General features: G+C 37.0%; 3 protein-coding genes across 4 annotated transcripts; 2 read left to right on the forward strand and 1 right to left on the reverse strand.

Moving 5' to 3' along the window:
- The first annotated feature begins 1,066 nt into the window (after nucleotides 1-1,066).
- LOC121650410 (acetylcholine receptor subunit alpha-like) lies at nucleotides 1,067-9,503 on the forward strand. The gene is made up of 9 exons (XM_042001906.1): nucleotides 1,067-1,234; nucleotides 2,198-2,340; nucleotides 2,420-2,464; nucleotides 4,631-4,740; nucleotides 5,153-5,348; nucleotides 5,957-6,194; nucleotides 8,349-8,572; nucleotides 8,782-9,018; nucleotides 9,125-9,503. The coding sequence occupies exons 1-9, from the start codon at nucleotides 1,150-1,152 to the stop codon at nucleotides 9,251-9,253; spliced, it is 1,407 nt and encodes a 468-aa protein (XP_041857840.1). The 5' UTR covers nucleotides 1,067-1,149; the 3' UTR covers nucleotides 9,254-9,503.
- Nucleotides 9,504-11,879: 2,376 nt separating this feature from the next.
- gpr155a (G protein-coupled receptor 155a) lies at nucleotides 11,880-21,936 on the forward strand. The gene is made up of 16 exons (XM_042001492.1): nucleotides 11,880-12,091; nucleotides 12,299-12,789; nucleotides 13,110-13,509; nucleotides 13,849-14,017; nucleotides 14,138-14,293; nucleotides 14,924-15,007; nucleotides 15,117-15,237; nucleotides 15,324-15,408; nucleotides 15,707-15,797; nucleotides 15,882-16,083; nucleotides 16,686-16,775; nucleotides 17,023-17,153; nucleotides 17,520-17,615; nucleotides 17,699-17,760; nucleotides 17,884-18,021; nucleotides 18,246-21,936. Exons 2-16 carry the CDS (start codon nucleotides 12,345-12,347, stop codon nucleotides 18,439-18,441), a joined length of 2,466 nt encoding a protein of 821 aa, XP_041857426.1. The 5' UTR covers nucleotides 11,880-12,091; nucleotides 12,299-12,344; the 3' UTR covers nucleotides 18,442-21,936.
- Nucleotides 21,728-24,691, reverse strand: scrn3 (secernin 3). 2 transcript variants are annotated; one of them, XM_042001494.1, is made up of 8 exons: nucleotides 24,634-24,691; nucleotides 24,301-24,472; nucleotides 24,021-24,202; nucleotides 23,663-23,862; nucleotides 22,996-23,208; nucleotides 22,745-22,907; nucleotides 22,476-22,656; nucleotides 21,728-22,365 (listed from the first exon to the last, which is right to left on the reverse strand). In XM_042001494.1, exons 2-8 carry the CDS (start codon nucleotides 24,454-24,456, stop codon nucleotides 22,204-22,206), a joined length of 1,257 nt encoding a protein of 418 aa, XP_041857428.1. In that variant the 5' UTR covers nucleotides 24,457-24,472; nucleotides 24,634-24,691; the 3' UTR covers nucleotides 21,728-22,203. The 2 variants fall into 2 exon arrangements, with proteins under 2 accessions (XP_041857428.1, XP_041857427.1); XM_042001493.1 differs by having other exon boundaries at nucleotides 24,601-24,684.
- Nucleotides 24,692-24,771: the final 80 nt, after the last annotated feature.

Genomic DNA, 24,771 nt, shown 5'->3' on the forward strand with positions numbered 1-24,771 from the left:
GGTGCTTTGCAAAAGGAAGCGGTATTTAAGTAAGAAAACAAAGTGGTAATAATATGAAATACAGCTGTTTATGTTAACCATACTTTAATATTTAAAAAGGCTTGTATGTAGTTTTTAGTTTTGTAAACCAATTATGAAATATAACCTGATAAATGTAGGATGAAGGTAAATTGTTGCAGATTTTAATGCACAAAGCAATGTCTTAAATGTTATAGATTCTAATTAAATTTCTCAATCATTGTTTTAATTTGAATAAATTTTAAAATACTTTTAAAGTTAAAGCAAATATGTAACAATGATATTTTGCAAAGAATCTGAAAAATATTGAATGTAAATAATAATAACAAGACACACTTTCCCTTTTTTACTTGTCTTAAGGAGCCACAGTTAAATATATGTGAGAGACTGTGGTGGTGTACACAGATATCTAAATAAATCTCGTGCAGTTTGTTTCACAAACATTCAGAAAAATACAAAAAAATTTTGAGCCAATGACAAATGTTTTCTAAAGCTTTGCATTGCATTTCCTGAGCAGAACTACTTCATAACTGTAAGTTCGCAGCCTGTTTCCACCCCCTTTTTTCTAAAGCCAATACATTGTGTTCAATTACCAGAAAACTGAGCATAAACATTTTTTTCTGTTCAAAAATATTTTTATCTAATTAGCCAAGTTCTACATAAGTCAGTGTGGTTCGTCACATGTCACAATAATTAAATGTTTTAAACATTTTCCCCACTGAACAATTTCTTTTTCAATATTATTATTCTGTGTGGAAGCATGTTTTTAATTTCTATATCACACATTCATGTATATAAAGATATTAAGGCTTTAATAACAGTTAAGAAAAAGTGAGTGCAGCAAACATGTGTTGTGCCTTTGCACCTCCAGGGTGTGTGTAGCCAAATTCAAAATGAGATATTTCAGTTCTGGATTACTCTGGCATGTTGATCTTATAACAGACGACAAGGATTGCAGCCTTCTCAAATGACAAGCATTGGCAGGCCATTACTTACATCCGCTGTCAGACAATAACAATGAGTCTGCCAGTGGAGAGCCCGGAGGTTGTACAGTAAGTCATTTGCCAGTGCTGAAAGAAAGTTTTAGGGGGGGTCAAACCCTTTTTAATTTTCAAGTTGTTGAAGGACAGCATGCTGAAGCTCAATCTTGGTTTTGGATGTCTGAGTTTATTGGCAAGAATGAAATCTTTCCTTTTTCTTCTGGTCATTCTATCAGGTAAGACCCTAAAGAAAGCATGTTGGATAATAGTTTAAATAAACCTTTACTTATATTTAGAATTAAAAGTCATTAGAAGTCAAACATGTGATTATATGTAAATGTAGTTACTGAACCTCTTCCTCGGTGGCTCGTGTCAGACAAGCTGGCCAATTCAAGCAGCATAAACAATGAGTAAATTTAAATTTTGTGCAAAGGGTCTCTTTGACAAATTGGCTGCTTTCTTTTCAGCCTTTCATCTGTCAGCATGAGGTCATCTGCATATTTATAGTTTGGAAATTCTTAGTTTACAGCATCTCCAGAATCATTCAAGCATTCAAGCAACATATTGCTGTAAAGTGACCTTCCTCTCAAGGTTGGCTGAGAGTGAAAGAGGATACTGTTCCAGCTTGTGGCAGATAAGTTGTGGAAATAGTATAAGAATATCTCTATTAGCAGTGCACACATCCCATGTTTAGTATTGCTAAATTTAGACTTGCAGAGAAGGTGCAAATACACTTAGTACGAACATAAATATTAAAGAACATACGTTTGAGCACATTTTCTTTGTGATATCTGCTATCTCTTCTGGGAAATCGTTCATGTTCTTGTGTTTAAAATCTTACATCAAGTGTGAAAAGTTTTCTCAAATAGAAATGTTTGCAGAGGGTTGGCAATATTCACTACATAAAAGTTGATCACAACTAGTTTACTGCATATTTAAACTCACCAGCATGTAACACTTCCATATTATACGATGCTTCACACGTCTATTTTCAAGTCATATTCAATGAACCCACCACAAGTATCAGATCGCCTTGAAGCAACACTGCTCTTTGACGCAACATCATTTTCCAAACACTTGAGAGGCAACTTGAAGAGTTACACTTAACAGTCATCTCACTGTCTAAATCACTGCAGAAGTAACTCATCTTTAAACACCTTTAAGCCTATGTTTTATACATTTTTTTTGGTTTGTTCCAGGTGCTGCCTGGGCATCTTCTGATGAAACCCGTCTGGTAAAAACTCTTTTCACTGGTTACAATAAGGTTGTCCGTCCTGTTAATCATTTCAAGGACCCAGTGGTTGTTACTGTGGGTCTTCAACTCATCCAGCTCATCAGTGTGGTGAGCTTTCCTGTCAAATTATATCACTCTGTCTATACTTAGACTCACTTTCATCAGCGTCCTATGTTTTACCCCACAGGACGAGGTCAATCAGATTGTCAGCAGCAACGTGCGCCTGAAACAGGTTAGATTTTTTTTTTTTACTCAAACCAAAGATACTTTAATATTTTGATTTAGTCACACTGTACATGTAGGAAAGAACAGCTAGAATAGCTAACAATTCACAATCTAGCAACAGAATAGAGAAAAATTATCTTAACAGTGTGAAAGCATTAAGTGCAGGAGTGTTTTTATAGAAGCTGCAAAGTACACCAATTTTTACATATATTTTAATGAAGACTTTAGCTAGGTAAAATATATAGACAAGCCTAAAAGAGACTTCTTTCATTTAATTAGTGATCAAAAAATTATTAGGAATTAGCCAAACCTTCTTCCATGGCACATCATCCACGAATGTGTTCTAATGAGAAATAGTATTTGGTAATGACACAATATTAATTTGAAACAATGCTCTTACTGATCTATTATTGTTTCTGGAAAGACTGACCTTCCCTACAGGGGTATTAAGAGGGGAGAGCTGAGGTGTGTTCTGGGTATCAATCCTCTGTTGATGTTAAAAGACCATACATACTCCAGACGGGGTACTTCAAAACTTAGGCATTTGGTGTTACAGGAGTATTATATTTTGACAAAAATTCTAAGTATGTTAAAAGAAGGCCCTTGTTGTTAAACAGTTGATCTACAAGTTGTTATAAAACCATTTTCTATAGTGATTTGTTAAAATGTCCTCTTTATTCCAAATGTAATATTTGTGTGGTAAAGAGTGTTTATAGATAAGTGACCAATATAAGAAGGCTTCGTGATGAAAAGCAGACAATTTCAATGGGATTTTACAAACATCATAATTACACATTACAAAAAAGTCTGTGCCACCAATTTATCACAAAATGTGGAGAGGTATGGTATTCCAAACCAAGTTGGGGTTTCTAAAAACGTTGTTTTAGCCAATTAATCTTAAATGTGTTATTCAAAGAATGAAAATTAAGAAAATCGAGTCCACCATTTTCAAAAAATTCATAAAAATATTATCACACTTGTTTATATTCAGGCACAGGCCGGACACCCTTTAAAACTTACCAATAACATCAAAAGCAACAGGAATTTGTTTTCTGTTTTCTGAGAAAAACAAACAAACAAACAAAAAACTCGTACTTCCTTGTTCTCACTCCCATGTGACAGTGCTAGCCAATCAAAAGCTAGCAGGGTTTAAAGGTAAATACAGGAGAAACACAGAGGCAGATTATGTAGATAAATTATTGGGATAGTTATCAAGGAATTATTCAGATGTGTTACTTATTTTCATTTATATTCTTACTCTATTAATCATATTAAATGTCTCTTATTTTTAAGCTCATATACTTACTAACAGTGTACTAGTGTGTTTAAGTAACAATGAGACTCTTCATATTGGGGATGTGAGAAGAACATGAGACAGGCTGACCAATGCTGTGTTGCCTATAAAAAAACATGTGACATTTTGTATTAGGGGAAATTTCTAGGTCGACCAGAGTTCAGAGTGCAAGGAAATTTGCACCTTCTTGTATGTGTGTATGGTCTTTCTTAATTGATAATTCAAAAGACTGTCACTCTTGTTTTAAAATGCAGATATGGATAATTAAACCTGTAAAGATTTAAAACAAACACAAATATGTAAATAGTCAACACTGTAATAATAAACATTGGTTTAGCTTAGCACATTTAGAAAATTTTATTCCAATGCATGAACAACCAATCTTAAACAATATTAACAAGTACTATATTGCAAAATAAAATAATAATAATAAAAAAACAACTTTACATCCTCTCCATTAAAGGCAATAGTCATATTAAGATTGTGTTTGTTTGTTTTTCTGTTTTTTTTTTGTTTGTTTGTTTTTCTTCTTCTTCTCCTCCTTCTTTTTGTTTTTGTGTGTGTGCATAAGGGCTTTTGTTTAATTCCTTCAAAGTTGAATCATTTCTGTCTGAATCAATCCAAAATTATTTTTTTCACAATATCTTTCCGTGTTTTTTTTTGTTTTGTTTTTTTTTCCAAAGGTTGGAAAGGGTTCTGTTCTGGCTATCTATGTCTGTTTTTTTTTTTTGTTTGTTTGTTTGTTTTTTTTAATTGTTTTGTTTGGTTTTTTTTTCCAAAGGTTGGAAAGGGTTTTGTTCTGGCTATCTATGTCTGTTTTTTTTTTTTTTTTGTTTGTTTTTTTTTAATTGTTTTGTTTGGTTTTTTTTTTTTCTCCAGCAATGGAAAGATGTGAACTTGCAGTGGAACCCAGAGGATTATGGTGGCATCAAAAAGATCAGAGTTCCCTCCACTGACATTTGGCGCCCAGATCTGGTTCTCTACAACAAGTATGTTATCTGACTGTATTTGATCTGTTCCCTCTCCCTTTTTCTCTTCTGCTTCTCAAAGCTTGTTTTTTCATTGCAATCAGCTTAAATGACCTGAAAATCCTAACCCCAGAAACAACCCACACACTTGCCAGTGATATACTGAAGCAAACTTTCCTATACAACGCTATGCAGTTTGTGAAAGCTCAGATTTCATCAGGCTAAATCTGGCCTGTCTGTTTTGCACCCCCAAAATACCACCACCACCTTATGCTGCATCTGACACATTGCTGTTTTCCCCCTGACCACCAGCTCTGCTGCAATAACAACTTGTAGCCACCCCAACCATCCTCAGGCCCTGATGTCCCTCTGCATGAACATTTTACTTATCATCACCCATGCTGACGTTGTCTGTGTTTGTTTGTGTCTGCAGTGCTGATGGTGACTTTGCCATTGTTCATGAGACAAAAGTGTTGCTGGAACACACTGGGATGATCACATGGAACCCCCCAGCAATCTTCAAGAGCTACTGTGAAATCATTGTGTTGCATTTCCCTTTTGACCTCCAGAATTGCAGCATGAAGTTGGGTACCTGGACTTATGATGGAAACTTGGTTGTTGTTAATCCTGTAAGCTTTAGTATTTCACACATAATCACTTCCTTACCAGTCAGAAAATGACACTGATACCACATTCATATCTGTAGATAAAAGGCTAAATCCATCTTAATATTCTGCAAATTATAGCATTCAAGGAAGATACATTTCTGTTGAGATGGCCAGAGGATTTAGCTAGTTACATGTCAGATAAATATCATTTCAAAGCTTTGTACTATAGTAGAGCTTTTTTTATATAACATTATAGTGTTTATAACTTTACCATTGTATAATGCATATAACGTGTTTTAATGCGAATTTCAGAGTTTTCTTGAATAAAACTTATAGATTAGAGTGGACCGCTAGGATTAGCTCACAATACTGGTCTTGTAAGGCTCTCTAATTCAAGAATTGCATGTTATTTAATCAACATTGAACAATGTTGTATGGCTCTCACAGAGTTGAGTATGTTTTTATTGTTTATGTACTGGAATGCAGGGATTAAATTGTTTGCAAATCGTTGCATTCTGCTTTTATTTCAGTTTTAAATATCTGAACTTTTCTGGACATTTGGTCATAAAGAAAGTTAAAAAAATAAATCGAAATGGAACAAACATGTTGTTTACTTTTTCTCCACGCAGGACAGTGACCGCCCTGATTTGAGCAACTTTATGGAAAGTGGAGAATGGGTCATGAAAGATTTTCGTGGCTGGAAACATTGGGTGTACTATGCCTGCTGCCCAGACACCCCCTACCTGGATATCACCTATCACTTCCTCATGCTGAGACTTCCACTGTACTTCATTGTCAACGTCATCATCCCATGCATGCTCTTCTCCTTCCTCACTGGCCTTGTCTTTTATCTTCCAACAGACTCTGGTATGTGTATTCAAAAACAACATACAACACACACACACACACAGACAAAAACATGATCCATTGACATATTATTTAGTAAATTTGTCACAACCAAAAAAGTTTTGTCATTATTGTAAGACATGAGCTGTAGTTCGGTTCTTTCCAGCTCTTGGTTGTGTGTGTATAATTATATTCCCAGGAGTTTCATTTGTTTCTGTATAATGTTAATAAAAAAGAGTACATGCAAGGCAACAGTTTAACCTCTTAAGAATCATACAATGCACTGTCTTCCAAGAGTATGAGAAAATCCCTTATTTTTGTTTTTTAAATAAGAAGCTTAAATTGGCAGTCCGTTAGCTTAGCACAGCATAACAATAATCAACAGAGGACTGCAACCAAGCTCTGGATGTCCAAAAAATCTATAAGGCCTTATCTGAAAAATGGCAGTGCCTTGCATTTTTGTTTCTGTGCAAAATTTAACCGTGTTGTCATTTTCAATTTTTGAGTTAAACTAAGCTGACTTGTAGTTTACATATTAACACATATTTTACGTACTGTTAATGTAAAATACACAATCACTTCTAAGGTATCCCACCAGGTAGTCCAGGCTTTAAACAGACTTATGTGTGTCAATCAGAGCAAACATGCAAAACACTACAGAACGAAAGTATTTAAAAGAGATCATATGCACTACATTTACTTTTTATGATTTGTTTAATAATCTCAGTTGATGTTTGTTTGTTTGGATCCTTATATGTAACAGTGCCAATCAGACTAAAGTATCCCTGCATCAGCCGCTGCAGAAACTTCACAGCTTATGTGCACATCTGGTTGTGTTCCCAGAGTGTAGGCCTGCCTCATTACCCAGTGTCCCTCTGTGCTGTCATGTCTGAAAACAGGCCTTTGCTTTAATGTATAATACATCACTTGATCCCTGTTTCTGATACGGCTGCTGACAGGATAGTGTGGAAGAGAAGCTGTTTGCCAAAAGATGCTCTCTCTGGAATAACTGCCTTTTCTGAGCAGCAGCAGCAACAACTACAACAAGACATGCCTTGCATTGTTTGAGTATGTAATGGTGTCAGATTCAGTTTGCTCGCTCTATTGTTGGCTTTATTTAAAAAAAATGACTTCCTTTCTGCAAATATTATTTTCAAATAGGCGTGAAGACAGCAATGAAATAGAGGTAGACTTCTGATTGGCTGTTGGGACTCAATAACCAGGTCGATAGAAACAGCCCTCCCTGGTGGCAGTGTAATCAGACTACATGCCTATGAGCTAACATCCAGTTACATGTGGCAGGTCTACATTTTCCAGTGTTTCTTTTAAAGGAAATGATATTTCACTGACAAATATGGTGTATTAGAAACATTTGTTATTTTTTATATTATTGACCATACTGCTTGCCCTCCTTATGGCATTTTCTTCTGCTTTCCTGTTCTGTTAATTGTCTCACAATATTCCCAATTGATTTCACCCTAAATCTGACATGTTATGGAAACCACAATTTCATAATGAAAAAAATACTTCATTTCATCTTTTTCTAAGTCCTCATGAATTGTGCCATTTAATTTCTCCTTAGCCATCCTGAGGTTAAGGAGACATTCATGAGGACTTAGAGAAAAGATGATCCTGCTGCAATGAAACTCCACCTACACTTAAACCAACCTGAGATGTGGGGCTGCAGTACTGAAACTATACTGTTTGAATAATATTCTACAAAATACACACTGGGTATTACGGTCAGTCAGTTTTTCATTATTGTTTTGGTGTTGCTGCATAATGTAAATCATATTGGTATACTTAAAAATAATATATTACTTTCTTATCAGGGCTGGTAATTTAAAAAGTAAATTAAAATCCATTAAAGTGAAAGATATTGTTACTGCTTGCTCACATTCACCTTCTTGCATACTTATTTTCATGAATCGCTTTCACGATTGTGACCAAAAATAATTGTGGAGCACAGTTATCTCCTTTCTTACAAAAGGGTGGTCCAGCGTTTCCAATGCAAAAGGAGATGATAAAGGAAGCACTGAAGCCCATTGCATGGCTGCTATTCAGATATTTCTAAGTCATTTCAGTCAGCCAGGAACCCATTAGGACAAGACCATTCAACTATACTCTATGAATTGTTTTGTGATTGCACAGAAAATGGTTTGTTGTGTTTTCCAGGTGAGAAGATGACTCTCAGCATCTCTGTCCTGCTGTCTTTGACTGTGTTCCTGCTGGTCATTGTGGAGCTGATTCCCTCTACCTCCAGTGCTGTACCACTCATTGGGAAGTACATGCTTTTCACCATGGTGTTTGTCATTGCATCCATCATCATCACTGTCATTGTCATCAACACCCACCACCGCTCTCCGAGTACTCATACGATGCCAGACTGGGTCCGTAAGGTAAGTAGAAAGAGGGAGTAAAGGGGAGCTTTTGTCTGAGGAGATCTATGAGTTCAAATAAATCTCTCCAAGGCTTTAGAGAGCCACCAATGATATTTTTTCTCTACCTTATGTTGCCATCTAGTGGTAGCAGAAAGACTCTGCCTGGATTCTTGTGTCCTTAATTAAGTGCTGTAATGTCTAACACTCCTTTATGTCTTTTCCGACAGGTTTTTATTGAAACGATTCCCAACATCATGTTCTTTTCTACAATGAAACGCCCAGGGAAAGAGAAGGAGAATAAACCTATCTATGGTGCTGATTTTGACATCTCAGAGATCTCTGGCAACCAGATCTCTTCTGTGCCCTACCAGTCACCCATCACCAAGAATCCTGATGTCCGCAGTGCCATTGAAGGAGTCAAATACATTGCTGAAACCATGAAATCAGACGAGGAATCAAACAATGTAATCCTTCCCATTAAACAAAGTGTTTCTAATATAGGCTACACTGGTTCTATCCTGCGCTTTTTTTGCAAATGTAACAACATATGTCTCTTCCTGTTTTTACCAGGCAGCTGAGGAGTGGAAGTTTGTGGCCATGGTGCTGGATCATATTCTGCTTTGTGTATTCATGGCTGTATGTCTCATAGGCACATTAGGTGTGTTTGCAGGCCGCCTCATTGAGCTGAGCTTGCTTTAAATGAGTGTTTTATGGTTTATTGGTTTAACTGCTCTGATTTTTGTCGGGACATATATGTGTTTATCTTTGAAGTCACTGTAAGGCTCTGCAGTATTTACACTCTGTGGCTGTTAATCTGTCTTTTTGTTTGTTTGGAGTTTAAAGTTTGGTCATATTTAAGAATATGTTGTGTGCTGTAGCCTCCCTTTCCAGTGTATTTTGACACACTTGTGATTTTGTTGGGATGGGCATATGCTATGTTTGACATATAATCCACAACTTAATAAACAGTTTTTACCAATAACAAGGTGACTGATTTGACTGAAGTGTCATCTTAAATAAAAAATTACTTATGGTATTTTTATTAACATGCTGCATGATTTTGGCAAACTGACCACTCATGCAGCACATCATAAGCATCTGACAGTACGTGTAAAAATTGTATGGGCTATAATGTATGTATGTCATATTTTGGCAAAAACTCATTCCTGATCTATAAGAACGCAGGGCAATAATCAGTTTTCTGAAGCATTTTAATCTTTCGGTAATACTTTTCCTCATGGAGGTGTTGTGTTTCCAATAGCACAATTTACATTGTACGCAGAGTTCTGTCAACCATCTATTGGCATTCAAATACACATGCAGGTTCTTTGCTTTCCCATGTTCAGCTGTGGTACGTTTGCCTTTCTACTGACCAGGGAAACAGGTTCAGCTATTAATGTTGCAGCAGAATGTTATTCCTCACTCATTAAGACTAGTTGCGCTGACAATTGTGTCATGTTTATGCATTTATGCTTAATCCATTTACTGCAATATATTCATTTCCCTTACAGATAAATGCACCAACATCACCCATCCCATAGACTTTGTTTTGAAATGAATTTGATTTAATACAGCTAATAATATAAAGCAGATCTGTTTTAGCTTTAAGCTGATCTATATATCATATTTTCCTACTTTTTTGTATTTTACATCCACTTGTGTAGCATATTTGTGCTTTAAAACCCCACTACTGAACTGTGGTAGATTTTCTCCCTTAACAATGATTAGTTTAGCATCTGTCTTGCATCCTGTCTCTTCTCTGAACTCTCTCCAGCAAGAACAAGTTGTCAGATGTTGACTCTTACCTTACCTTATCTCTGCTCTGTCCCGTTCTCTTTTTCTTGTCATCACTTCCTCCAATAATGTCCTCCTGGGTTTCTTTGCTCAATCAGCACCAGTTCAAAATGGTCAGTGTGCTTCTTAGTGTGTAAGACTTTCTGATAAGGCTACATGCTGCTGGAACGTCATGCAGCAGAATGACCAAAAAAAAAAAAAAAAAAAAAAAGATAGATTTCTCAGCTTCAGGACACTGCTGGACAACAATGACTCCAAGAATGTACATAAAAAATGTCACTGTTCCACCTAAACAAGTCAGAAGCTAAAAGTCAGAAAATGATGTAGTGCTACTTTAGCTTTTCAAGCTTAAAGAAACACACTTGTCACATCTACATTTCAAGACACACAAATTAATAGAATTTTTCTTTATCTTTTAATTTTAGATAAATGTGAGAGATTTCTTTTTACAATACAAACAAAATGTTTGACCTTCATACTGTGTATACTTTATGGATAGCTTATTCAGAGGCTGAAAAATAAAAATTTTTAATGGTCAGTTTTTAGCTTTCCGGGAAAACTTGAGAATTTAGAAAACTTCTAAAAACAAAGTCACAGTGAGTTAAACTTTGCTTGGATAATTTAACTGTTTTTTTTTCCGTTTATCAGTAAGTGTCACATAATTTAACCTAATTTTCCCTAGCTGCAAATGTGAGAGTGAATGAATGCCTGTGATAAGAAGAACAGAAAGATTCCTTGATCACTTTCTGAAATTTTGTTGGTATGCCATGTAGAGTGTGACTGCCCATGCTATCGTGATACTAGTTGGTTATATGTGCCTCACAGCATGATAGAAACTCCACCATGTTTTATTGCTCAGGGACAGTTCTTATCCTCAGGCTTCCTTTTGTAACTATAAACAAACTAAAACGCTGCATACCTAAACAGCTTATATGTTTATTTCGGTTCCCTATCTGTAGAACATTATTTTTTTTCCTTTTTTTCAGTTATGTGCCTGTCTCTCAGAAGTGGCATATATATACATTTAACATTTCTGATGCTTTCACTGTCTTGTATGATGGTGTCCCTGAAGTGCAATAAGCCCTTTCATGAAATAAAGTTATTATGTATGGACTAAGCACAGATGAGTAATATATTTTTATTTTATCAAAGAAAAACGTTTTAATTGAACGCACAAGAATAACTGTGTGAGTGAAAGATGTTTTTAACAATTAGCTTTTATGTGATAACTTTGAACATTTAATCAAATTTTTTTTATGTTTATATTTATGAGTCCACCGAGCCACCAAAAAAAGAGCTTTTTTAAAATATGGGATTAAGTAACAATATCACATAGATCTAGGTTGTATGAAAGAAAACAAAATATGAACAAATAAATAAATAAATTGTATGGAGGTATCCATTGTAATCATGTTTATCAACAGACTGCACAGCTCGGTAGGTGGTTGGTCCAGACTAAGCCCCGCCCCTCCTCATGTGATTGGTGAAGATGTATTGACAAATCAGAGTTAATGAAAAGCGTTGGGAGGGACGTTAAGCAATGTGGCCGTTAAAGCTGCCGTATTGCGCTATTTTAATGTTTTTATAGATAGGTTTGTGGAGCAAACCAGAAAGTTTGGTCTTGTATGTAACCTTACGTTGTAGCCATGTGCCTCCTGCTACCGTTAGGTGGCTGACTGAATCTTACCAGCTGTTTCCAACGAACTTTGACCGAGACATGGGACTTCAAGATAGGACAACAACGTATGTTTTACGTTAAATACCCTTATGCGAGTCACATAAGCTATATATGTTACACTGCTTGTTTATTGTGTGGTAACAACTTTACAACTTCTTTAAAACATGTAATTTTAATTACGGGGTGGTGTTATGTAACCAACGTAATCAGAGCTTTGTATCAATTAGATGTGATCATATATTAAGTGTGCTTCGTTGTCTTCCGCCTTTAAGTATCTGGCAGGGACGGACCCAACATTAGCATAACAACAACCCAGTCATGAGTGGAAAAATCAGCATGATGGAGGCACCGGGCAGCTACAACTTTTCATACAAAGAGGAGAACTCAGACCCCTCTGATCTCTCCACCACCATGACTATAGATAGGCTCTTCCCGGCTCTCCTGGAGTGCTTTGGGATCATTTTGTGCGGTTACATCGCCGGGAGGACAAACATCATCACCTCCAGTCAAGCCAAAGGATTGGGAAATTTTGTTTCTAAGTTCGCTCTCCCAGCCCTGCTTTTTAAGAACATGGTGCTACTGGACTTTGCTAATGTCATCTGGCCATTTCTCTGGAGCATCCTCATCGCGAAAGTGTCTGTGTTTTGTATTGTTTGCATCCTAACTCTGATAGTTGCCAGTCCTGACAGTCGCTACAGTAAGGCTGGGCTCTTCTCGATATTTGCCACCCAAAGCAATGATTTTGCTTTGGGATATCCAATAGGTAAGTGTAAAACTTCTTATCCTACCACCCACCAGATAAAGATCAAATTATGTCTAAATGAATGTTTTTATTAAGGCTTCAGTTAAAGAAATCTATGTACACATAACTGAAAACTCAGAAATATGTAAGCTTCAGATGGTGGGATCGTTGTTAATGTGGCACAGTTCAGCTTACATAAACTTGTATCATGTTGAATCTTTACTGCAGTTAGCAGTTACCCATTTTTGTCTCTGTATCAACATTTATTATTTAATTTAGAGCAAAGAAATTCCTCTTTATGACTTTTTCTTTGAGCCATGTTTTTTCATCTTCCTCTTTAGTTGAAGCACTCTACCTGACCACATACCCAGAGTACCTCCAGTATATCTACCTGGTTGCACCTGTGTCTCTGATGCTCCTAAATCCCATTGGATTTGCACTCTGTGAGATCCAGAAATGGAAGAATGAGGGAAATCCACAACAGAGTAAACTACTTCTTGTAGGACTTGTAGTCTGGCAGGTCCTAAAGAACCCCATTGTTTTCATGGTTGTCATTGGTATCATCGCCCACTTTGTCCTACACCAGACAATTCCTGCTTTCATGGCTGAGTTTGTGGATGGCTTAGCCAACTCTTTTGGCGGAGCAGCCCTGTTCTACCTGGGTCTGTCCATGGTGGGTCAGTTGAGGAAATTGACAAGATCCACAGTTGTGACACTGATATTACTCATTACTGCAAAACTGTAAGTGGAATTATCAAAGCTTGTACAGTATCTGCTGTTTTTGTATATGAATTTATTTTATGGTATAAAATACATTTTTTATGTTATTAAAAGGCTTACTTTTGGAGGGTCAGCAAAGTGGAGCTTTATAGTGCTCCCAACATGCTCTTGTTGTGCTCATGGTTAGATGACTCAAGTCTTTTTCAGACCACAAGACATTACCAAATGAATGTCTCATTCACAGGTCTCCAGGCTACATAGTATAATAATAATAACTAGTAAATGTACATATTTTAATTTGCTCTGTATTTCACATCATAGTGTGAGCAACCTTTCGAATGATGTTGCTTTTTCTTTTAGGCTGCTGATGCCCCTTATTTGTAAGGACATGGTTGATCTGCTGGACAACAGCAACAGAAGTGCTCTGAACCACTCCAGCCTTTCTGATTACGCCTTTCTTTATGGCGTGTTTCCCACTGCGCCGAGTGTGGCCATCTACGCAGTTTATTATAACGCAGAACTAGAAGTTGTGAGTTGTTCAAAATTACTTGTCCATGTTTTATCTGCCATTTAGCTTCTGAAGTACCTGTTATGTTTGTTTTTCTTTAAATCTTTCTGTACATATCATTTTTGTCATAAATCCAAACAGATAACCTCTGGGATGGTCATCAGCACTTTTCTCTCAGCTCCAATAATGTACGTTTCGGCCTGGTTACTCACAATCCCCTGGATGGATCCCCAGCTTTTAAGGAAGTCGCTGCAGAATGTCAGTTTTGATATCAGCATAGTGAGCTTGGTTGCTCTGGTGAGTCACAACTTAAAACTCCTTTGTTGCGTTTGCAGCTTTTGTGTTGGCTGATTTTCATAGCTGACATTTTTTCAACCAGTTCTTCTGTTTACTTTTAGTTTCTGGATATGGAAAATGAGATTAAAGTGATGTCTGAATTGTAAATCACCTCCCTTCTTATAAATGACAGCAGTTTGAGCTGCTGTTATTCAAGTCAGACTATTTCATGGCTGCACCCAATTCACTACTGATATAACATCTCCTGTCCTAGACAGGGACAGAAAGATTGAAAAAGCAGGATTGCTTATTAGATATTTAACCCACTAAAACAGGCTAACTTTAAGAATTTTTCAGACAGTGTGTGGCCTCACAGATGCTTCACTCTATCAGACCTACTTCCTCATTTTCACTTTCTTTATTTCTTTTAAGGAAGTTAAAATATACCCTTCACAGTGGTGAAATGGGTCATGCGTGTTTGCTTTTGCTTTAAATAACTTGTGTCATTATGCTGAATGATTTTAAAACCAACTTGCTGTAACAACAGCAACAGTGTTCAGCGTGCATCTTTATAATACGTACAAAAATCTTTGTTTGTAGACATACATCATTTAAAACACAGACATCATTTAGAATATTTTTCTCTGACAGATTTGGACAATTGCCGTCATGTTTTTAAGTAAGAAATTCAAGAGGCTACCTCACATGTTTACTGTCAACCTTTTCTTGGCTCAGGTAAAACTTTTACTCAAGATTTTAATTTCACATTGAATAAAACTAAATAAATATACATTTATATTTTTGTAGATGCGTATATTTGATTTTTTATGGTCCTTTTTTCTAGCTGTTAACTTGCATTGGGATGATTTTGTGGAACTTTGTGGTGATGTCAGACAACTTCATCCTGAAGGTCCTGACCTTCACATTATTAAGTGCCTCCCTCTACAGTACCTACATATGGCCAGGTATGCAGACACCCAAACCGCACTGAGCTGTTCATTTACTGTGTTGAGTTCTGGAATGTAAAATTTGATTCCTTTTGTTGTTTAAGGGTTAATAGCGCTCTCAGTTGTGCTCTTGAAAAGATATGATGATCTAAAAGGATCGTCAGGCTTGTTGGTCATTGCAGGCTGGGGGTGAGTCAATTTTAGTTAACGCAGACATTAAAAACCAAGCTGGTTTGCTTGATCCTCTAAAAGACAAAGTGACTGTCCCATAAGTAGATGACAAACAGTTTGGCTTAGACTTCTATGCATGAACTATACCATCAAAATGTAACCCAACAGCTTTGTACTTATTGTGGCTCTTCCATTGTTACTAAAAAAACTTCTTTCAAGTTTGTTGCGCAATTAAGCAGAAGATTTCTAAGAACTGTCTTGTTTAACTGGTTAATATTGTATCCGTCTTACTATGAATGAATTTGTTTTGGAACAGGATTCCTTCTTTTGTTACGGCTGTTCTGCTTGTGTCTGGGCGAAACACGGCTGACACAAATGATGTGTCTTTCTTCTATGGCAAAGCACAGGTAACAAAACAAATGGTTCATTTTCCTGTTTTCTCTCATTCAGTTACAGTGGACATTTACATAAAAGTGTGCATTGTCCATTAGTTAATCTGCACCACAGTTGTCGTCAGCATCAGCATACTCCTGGGGGGAGGCTCGCTTGTGTGTCTCAGTAGAGGAAGCTGGGCCCAAAATAATCAAAACCCAGAGGAAAATTCATCCTGTAATGCTGCAGAGGATCATATGACTGTAGCTGAACCAGAAGTGCAGACTTGTGCTGAGCCAACCTGCACAGCAGGAATAAGAGGTACTTTTTATTGTCGGCATTTAACATGGAATTTTTCATTATTCATTAGTCAGCATTTGTTCCTGTTACTTTCAAAAACAAAAGAGAGATTGTGAAATATTCTCAGCTGATTAAGAGAGTAATCAAAGAATCACATGAGCATAATAGAGATGTTGATTTAATAACTTATAAACAAGGGGCCTGTGACTCACTGTATCCATGCAATGACCTTTTTCCTAAATAACTCAGTTTCATGTGTGTAAAAAGTCTCTGTGGTTACAAAATCATGAAGTGAAACCCCTAAAAAAAATGAACAAAAACTTGTGGGTCATTATCTGGAGGAACACGGCGAGCTGGATCTTGCACAACTTTAGTTTTTTTTTTCTTTTCTTTTTTTCTTTTTAAGAGATGCACAGACATACTTATAAATGCAGGGCGAGATGCATTGTAGTACATAACAAATAAAACAAATAAACCCCTTTTCTCATATTTCATAACCTTTTGGCTTTATTCTCATGTCAGCCAATAAGAAAATACATTAATTCAATTCATAATGTATTTACTGTCTTCACTTTGTGTGATATAGAAGGAAGCATAACTTTCACTGTTTCTTACTTTATCAGAGGGCCTCATATGTGACTGCGCTCCACCCCAGCCCATGCCTGATATGATCATCAGCACTAATATGAACAACACACCAATTACGCTCATGGGTAATGCGTTGATCAGCAATTGACATGCAATTTTTTTTTTTTCCTTCTTCGTTTTTGAGAATTTAAATAGCTTTGAACCCCACAGAATAAACCGCTTACTTTAATCACACAAATACATACTTTACTTTATCATCTTTTATTCTCATGTTTGTGGAATGAGAATTGACATTTAAAGCATTAAACTGCATGCTCTGGGGTAGTTTGTACAATTCCTTATGTTTGGTTTCTGTTCTGCTGCCCCCTTCAGGTCAGTGTGAGAATGGATGCCAGTCAACAGACTGCCTCCTCATTCACATGGAGGAGCTCCAACAGGTTGCAGATAGACAAGTAGTCCGTCATGTGCTCATGTGTCTGCTCCTGACTGTCTGCCTGCTGGCTGTGAGTAAACCACTACCTTTCAGTTCTGCAGTGACAGCAAGTCCGCCTTCATCTGCCAGCATTGTTATATTTAGTGCATCATCAACCACTTTAGATACAAATGGCCGGACGGGGTTATTTCCAGCTCCTGTCAGGGGAAAACTTCAAGAAAACCTGTTCAGAAATCCCATTAAAAAATTCTCACACATGAATTATTACTTGTATAATTGAATGGGGTTACATGTACATAAATATGATGACATTTTAGCGTATATAACATTTTTATTATGAATCAAAATTAGTATTTTATGGCAGCACATTTAGTTCAACTCAAGTTCATTGACAACATTTCAAACATAAAGTCTCTCTTAAATTCTAAAATAACAGAACTTATCCAGCTGCTTCTGGTTGCTCTATAACCACGATTCTGGGAGGCTCTACTTGGAGCTGCAGTTCTTTTGTGCTGTAGCCAACTTTGGACAGGTTAGTGTAACAAATATTTTGGGTTTAAATCATATTTATTCTCACATAGCGCCAGTCACAACAGTTGTCTTTTCTGTTCACAGGGACTTATTTCCTTTGCACTTTTTGGGCTGGACAAGCATTTGATTTTATTGCCGTTTAAGAGGTAAAACACATTTATGTTATTAAAATACCATAATTTTAAAGTATGCTCAAATGTTTTCAAATACTCAGGTCCACTGTGTGTAATATTATAATGTGTCCAGTAATGTGTCTGTGTGGCTTTTAGGTTGTTTAGTTGGTGCTTTAGAAAGAAACAAGAAGAGCAGCTGGTGTCGGATTTACCCGATGACATCAGGATGACTTGCACCCAGTTCAACAAGTACCACAAGCAGCAGTGTTTTCATGACATTGTTAAAAAGAGAAGGTGAGAGCACACAACCTGACTTTGGTCTGAGGTTGATGAGAAAATATCTTGAGTAAACATGCTTCCTGGTCGTGAGCAGGACGCATCCACAACCCACAAATTCCTTTTAAATATATATTATACTATATATAACACTGATTCCTGCTTATTCCTTGTGGTGTGTTTAGGGTCTGTTGTTTTTTCTGCTTCTCTTCAAAGCAGCTGAACCCTTTGTTGACTTTCAGGTGTGGAAAAGAGACTGTGGTGGACTGTTTTCTTGGCTGTGAACTTGTGGAGTGGCTTCATCAGGTGGGCTTGGCACAGGACCGTAGTGAGGCAGTACTTTATGGGGCACGGCTACTGCAGGGAGGTGTTCTCCAGCACATCAAGCACGAATACAGCTTTGAAGACAGTCAGCTTTATTACTACTTCATTAAATAAAATAGAATAGTTAAAGGTGAAATTTCTTGCAGTATAAATGTACAGTGCGTTTCATTTCAAATAGAAAATTCTGCTCTGTGAACTCTGTACAGTGCAGCTCTAGACAAAGCATGCCATGTGACCTCACCCTTATGTGTTGGCAAATAACAGCAGACCAAGTTATGCAAGTTCATGCTTCTCATGAACTAGTTCAAATTCATGAAGTTTTAAATTAATAGTTCATGTTTATAGTTCACCACTTCAGTTTTGAACTAGTTCAAAGTTCAGTTGTTTTAAGTTTGAACTGATAATGAAAGATTGAAACGTAACTTGCAACTAACCAACTAACTTCTTGCTGGGAAATCACACTCTTGAAGGCTGCAGGCAGTGCGAGCTGGGTGGTTCGGAGCTGTTGGCATGGGGTCTTGCGCTTGATGAGGATTTGCAGATGTCCTCTCAAACTGGAGAGATGCTTCAACTCCACATGTCTCTCTTTAAATCAGTCAAAGAGGCTGATGTTCTAAACTTGTTTTGTAAGTGCAGGCAAACATAACTTGCATAGAAACGTTAGACTTTTACTGTGGGAAACACGTAAAAGTTATCATAAACACGCAAAGCATATGATGCGCACTCTGTCTGCAGCTTCTCTCCTTTCACCTTCACTTGCCCTTTCAGAGCAGGACTGCATCTACCATGCCAAGTGTCTGGGCTTCAGTGTGCAATGCATGGTGGGTAACGTAGTCTGAAATGGGTTTAGTGCTGGAAAATGTAGGCAGAGGCTGTTGCGGGACCTCACATAACCTGATCGAATTCATGTTAACGTTCTTCATTCACAAATATGTTGCATTCAGTTCAGCGTTCACAGAAAAATGAACGTATTCAATGAACGTGTTCATTTGAACTCGTTCGCACACAACTCTGCAGCGGACTGTGAAATTAAGTGTGACACTGTACATTGTGTGGAGCTGGTCTTAAAGTGAATTAATTAATTATGTTTTGGGTTGTTTTTTTAAACCATCTCAGGCTTTAAAGGAACCCAGACTAATAAGAGGCACAAACCTTCATTACGTTCTACTATTTAAAAACAATGTTAAAAATACAGGAAATATTTTTCAAATCTCCAAAAATCTTTTAAGTTTATCTCAGTTTCAACTGTGAAGCCCACTAATATTTTACTTGTGCAATAGATTCTGAGTTATGTGTCATCTGGCAACGCTCTGCAGGTTTCAGTAACATTACAACTTTTACTGGCCAGCTGTAAAAATATCAAATTTACATCACATGGTGCTGCTTTTGGCTGTGGTCTCTTGTCAAATGGCAACAAGGAAAGTAAAACAAGTTTCCCAAATTTCCTAGAGCAAATACAGTTTCTTAAGACTTGCATCTGTGGTCTCACCACATCTTCCCTGTTCCTGCACTTGCTCCTGTCAATAGAGCCACAGGTAAGGAACTTATGGGTGTTGCTTACTGTAACAGTAGTTACAACAAAATGTGCTCATTAAATGTCCTTTTCCATTTTGAAATGCAACTAATTGACAAGTGAGATATGCTTTCACATGAGTGAAATAAAAAATGCTGGTCTTGGCAATTTAATGCAACCATAACATTATGATTGTGGTCTTTAAGGTGTGTAGTACATACAAGAGCTACCAAAGTATTCTATCCCTGTTGGCAGTACCCTCATCCACAAAGACCAACTGATTCCCACAGAAATTGCGTCATTAATAACTTTATGCTTTTGTCAGCCATTTAAAGTTTAAAAACCATAACAAAGTTCAAACACAACAAAACTAAACCACAGTTGTGTCACAAGTGGTTCAGGTTCATACTGATGCCAAACTGAAGTCGTATTTATCTCCCTGTAGAGCCCAGGGACCAGACATGTTCCGGCCAGTTGACATCGTTAATAATGCATTGTAGCATAAACAATAGTGGACTATGGGTTGAAGCTTTTTCTCTAATATTACAAAAACAGTTTAATTTCTTTAAATGTCACATTTATTTTGCAGAGGTCAGTGTTGCCCTCAAGGTCATGGCAGTGGTATTAGTCTGGGTTCCTTTTGATATTTAACATTTCTGAAATGTGAATTTGCAGCTGTCTTGTTTTACCTGTTACAACATGCCAATAACCTATGACCATGCATGTAAAGAAAGTCTCTGTTAAACCATATTTCTTTTATAAAAAAAAAAACACGTATTTACAGGTGAAACTGGAAGTAAGCAGTTATCTCTTATTGATTGCAAGAAACTGAATTTAGAACTACTCACTGGTACAGTGGATAAAAAAGGATTAAACTAGGAATTTAAAGGGAATGACTTTAAATTAAGATTTTTTGCTATATTTTAATTAAGTAAACATATGTGCATTAGTACTGGTATACAGTTTTATGCTGATTTTATGAGTGATAGAAGCACAGAAAGGTGTTCTCACTGGTCATTTTCTGCTGAATGTTTTATTGCCTATACTGAGACACCTCTGCACACATAATCACTCTTCTTAGTTACAAAGACTAAAAGAAATATGGCATTAGATTTTATTTTGTCTTAGTATTTATGTTTGTTACCAATTGGCTTATTGCTAATGTAGCATGAGGGAAAGGTATTGTTGCTTAACTAACTTGCAGTTTTAAATGACTATGGCATCATTAAAGAAAGGGATTCTGATTATTCATCAGGATTATGTAGCACACAAACAAACAAACTGGGCAATTTTTTAAACAGCTCTTTTAATGATCACAAAAGCAAACTGTCATTTAATAAATTAAAAACAACTCATCATTATTTCATAATATGGTCATGCAATACCGTACAGGGGGCCTGTACTAAGAAGCAGGGTTTGCACCTTAACAAGATGATTTTAGGTTTACCTAAGGGTTTTCAGAGTGGTAATCCACCAAAAACCAAACCTGCAGAATGTTTGTTCATAAAAAATAAACAGGGAAAATAAGCATAAGTCTTGAATCACTGGAATATTTATTTTGGTTTTGTTAATGTTTTTTCTGCATCTTATTACCTGGACATTACGTAAACTGAACCTGAACATGAAGTAGTAGTACTATGCTGTGCTTTACACAGCAACCATGTTGTCTTCAGCCTGTCTTATATGACTAAGTTTTATATATTTTTTGTTTATAATTTGTTAATTACTACTATACATTTGTGCTGCATAAAACAAACACAAAGCTCTAGATCAGTGTTTATAATGTTCCAAACTGCTACCAACATCAGACCTGCTAACCACACTCCTGTCAGTCCATATAACCAAAAGCTAATGCTGCAACTGTGACGTGTTTTTGCTGTTTTTTTCCCTTTTTGGAAAAGATTATATTGAAAATTGAGATTAATTCATTTTTGTTGTTCTTTTAAAACCAAAAGTTTAATTTTTGGTAAGTGAGATTGTTGAAAGTCTTTGGTTTTGTAATGGAATTATTGTAATGCAGTGTGTGTCACACTGTCAAAACCTGCATGTTATGTAACATTCATGTTTGAAAATAAAATTGCTTCTCAACCTTTAAATCACATTTCATGATTAATTTGTTCTTAAAACATTTCTGGTCAACAGTAAATGAAAAGATTTAAACATGAAATAATATGAAAGTGGGATCCGGGGACCGTTATGCTGGACTGCTGTATTTTGTAAATCAGTTATCTTCAGCTTTGCTCACATTTACTTGTTTATCATACAAGAATGTTTATGCTGTACCTAGTAAAAGATTAGCTGTAACGAAAGCCTGCTGCTGACGCACTGCAGGTATGTAGTGTGCTTCCATGAAGTCACAGGCCTCAGCTTTTGTTGTATGTGGACATCTCCTTCTGGACAGAGCTTGAAAACAGGTTCACCAAATCATCGGGCTCCTCGATGCCTTGCGTAAGAATCTTTTCCATCTCATGTATCAACTCCCTCTCTAGCTGCCTCATCATTTCTGTGATCTTCTGTCCCTTGTCCTACGAAGAAAAGAAAAGTTACACCTGAGTTTTGAATACACACTTAGCAGACATTACGAAGCTAAGTGGCTAGCTGAGGTAAACAGCAGGCCTGGAATATGTGTTTAAACCTTGTAGGATTCGATGATGGCAGCTGCCAGCTCATGTTTCACAAACAACTGATGTTTGCGGTCAGGTTTGCTCTGGAAGCGAGGTTTAGTTTTTACTGGATCATCTGGACCAAAACTGGGGGAAGTCGTCTCCTTTAGCAGGTGAGCGTTTTTCACAAAGACGAATGGTTTGAAAACTGACCTGTTAAATGAAAAGAGAGGCTCAGTAAATCATCTGTTTTTATTGTCCAATTCATTTAAAAAAATTTTTATGTGCTGAAGGGTAACACCTTTCAGGGTCTGGAGTCGCTGTGAAATAGTGAACCCCTGGCAGAGCAGGGTCTGTGGGTATCACAGACACCATACTTCCTGTTGTCATGAACATGCCCTCCATGTTGATGCCACTTTCTTTATCCCTCAGGATATCCATCATTGCCTCAGCAGTCATGCAACCTTCACAAAACAAGACAAATACACTGTAGAAGAAGAAACTTTTTTCCTGCTGCTCCATTTTTCTATAGTAGCATGTGAGTTAACTAACCGCCGCTCTTCTCCAACAACTTCTTCCCCTCACAGTATCGGCTCCCAGCAGACTCTATTCTGGCTGTAGTCAAAAAGGAGTAGACTGTAGCAAAGTTGAACTCCGTGTTAACGTCCCACCAGCCCTTGCTTTGTGCATATTCCCTCATTTCTGGGTGTTCCTTGTCTATCTTGGTTGTTATGCCATACTGGTTTGAGATGTTGCGAAATCCCCCTAAAAAGAGAGCATAAAATTACATCATTAGAAAGCAGGCCAAACAGTTTAACAATGTTTTGTTAGAAAATTAAATGAAAACCCAGTGCCTGTGTGATCCAATTATTATTTTACTACCACTAAAGATTATTGACGCTGTTGCTGATTGCAGCACAAAAAATAAAAGAAATCAAAAAAGGTTGTGTAAGTATACCACAGCATGAGAGAAACAGTATTTTGGAGAATAGTAACAATATTAGCATTTATTGATTTATTTATTTGGCTTTTGTGTAGCTGTGTAAGGCTTTTTAAGCCTTTTGTGCCTTTAAATTTTCTAAATCTAACTGCTGGTAAACCTTTAAGTAAATATTTAAAAAGTTTACACCACCTATATATTTTTTTTTTCTTTTTCTTTTGTTGGCTGTCTTTTTAACTCATTAACTTTGTTAGAAATCTGTTATTCTCCTCTGATTACCTTCCACTCTCTCTGCTGCCCAGTACTTTCCTGATGTTTCCAGCAACCATGCCTCTTTCCTGTCTGAGATGAGGAAGCTGTTGTGGTAGGTGAAACCACAATCATCTTCCATACATGATCCTCCCTGACCATATTTCTCCAACAACTCAGTGATAACATCCACAGCTTTCTCAGCCGTATCAGCTCTCTCAAGTCCAAGCCTGAAAAATTGCAGGATGACAGATTTATGTTTTGTCTATTTGCCTAAGAAACTGAAATCTAAGTTTCTGATCCAATTTCATTTCCTTTATAGTCTAGGATATGCATGGTTAACCACCTAACAAGACCTTTGGATGACATTTTATTTTATAGGGCTTACCTGACAAGATCCATGCCAAGCAGAGCCTCTTCAGAGTTAGCGTTCTCTCTGCCCCACACTGCTTCATTTCCAATACACACTTGATGCTCATTTGCACCCATCTCAGCTCCCCACATCCAGGCTGGTTTGCTCAGCACAACTGCATATGTGTGGGCAACCTGTTCAATCTCTACGTATGTGCACTTTCCATAAAAAATGACAGGACACAGGCAAAAATCTGTCAATAGTTATTAACTGGGATCAGCAAAGATGGCGAATAGGGACAAGCTGTGTCACCTACCTCAACCTTCTCATCGGGATCACAATCTTTTGCAGGGAAAAACACAACCTCTTGGACTTCATCACAGGGTCTGTCAGAGTTTTTCCCAAAGATGACGCGTTGTCCCTGAGTGGAAGGAGGCAGGGCCACGAAAGTATCACAGGAAGAAGGGTGCATTTCAATCACGGGCTCTCTGGGTGACGAAATCGTATATTGGCAAATTAAGTCAGTGCTTAGATGTAAAGAACACATTTTCCTTAACGAAACAAGACACAAACATCTCTATTTTCTTACAGCAAAGGTTACATGTGTGCTGTATACCTGAAGGTCGTGTGTTCTTGTACTTCACACTACTTTAGCAGTCGTGTCAGTATTTCTGCTTGGCTCCACAAAATTTCGTCGGTTCCAGTCACGTCACTGAAACGGAAACCGCACAGTCACGTGACTAAAACGAAGTCAGTTTTACATTCGTAGGATAAACATTTACCCAAC

The sequence above is a fragment of the Melanotaenia boesemani genome, chromosome 12 (genome assembly GCF_017639745.1).
Source record: "Melanotaenia boesemani isolate fMelBoe1 chromosome 12, fMelBoe1.pri, whole genome shotgun sequence".
Classification (NCBI taxonomy): Eukaryota; Metazoa; Chordata; class Actinopteri; order Atheriniformes; family Melanotaeniidae; genus Melanotaenia; species Melanotaenia boesemani.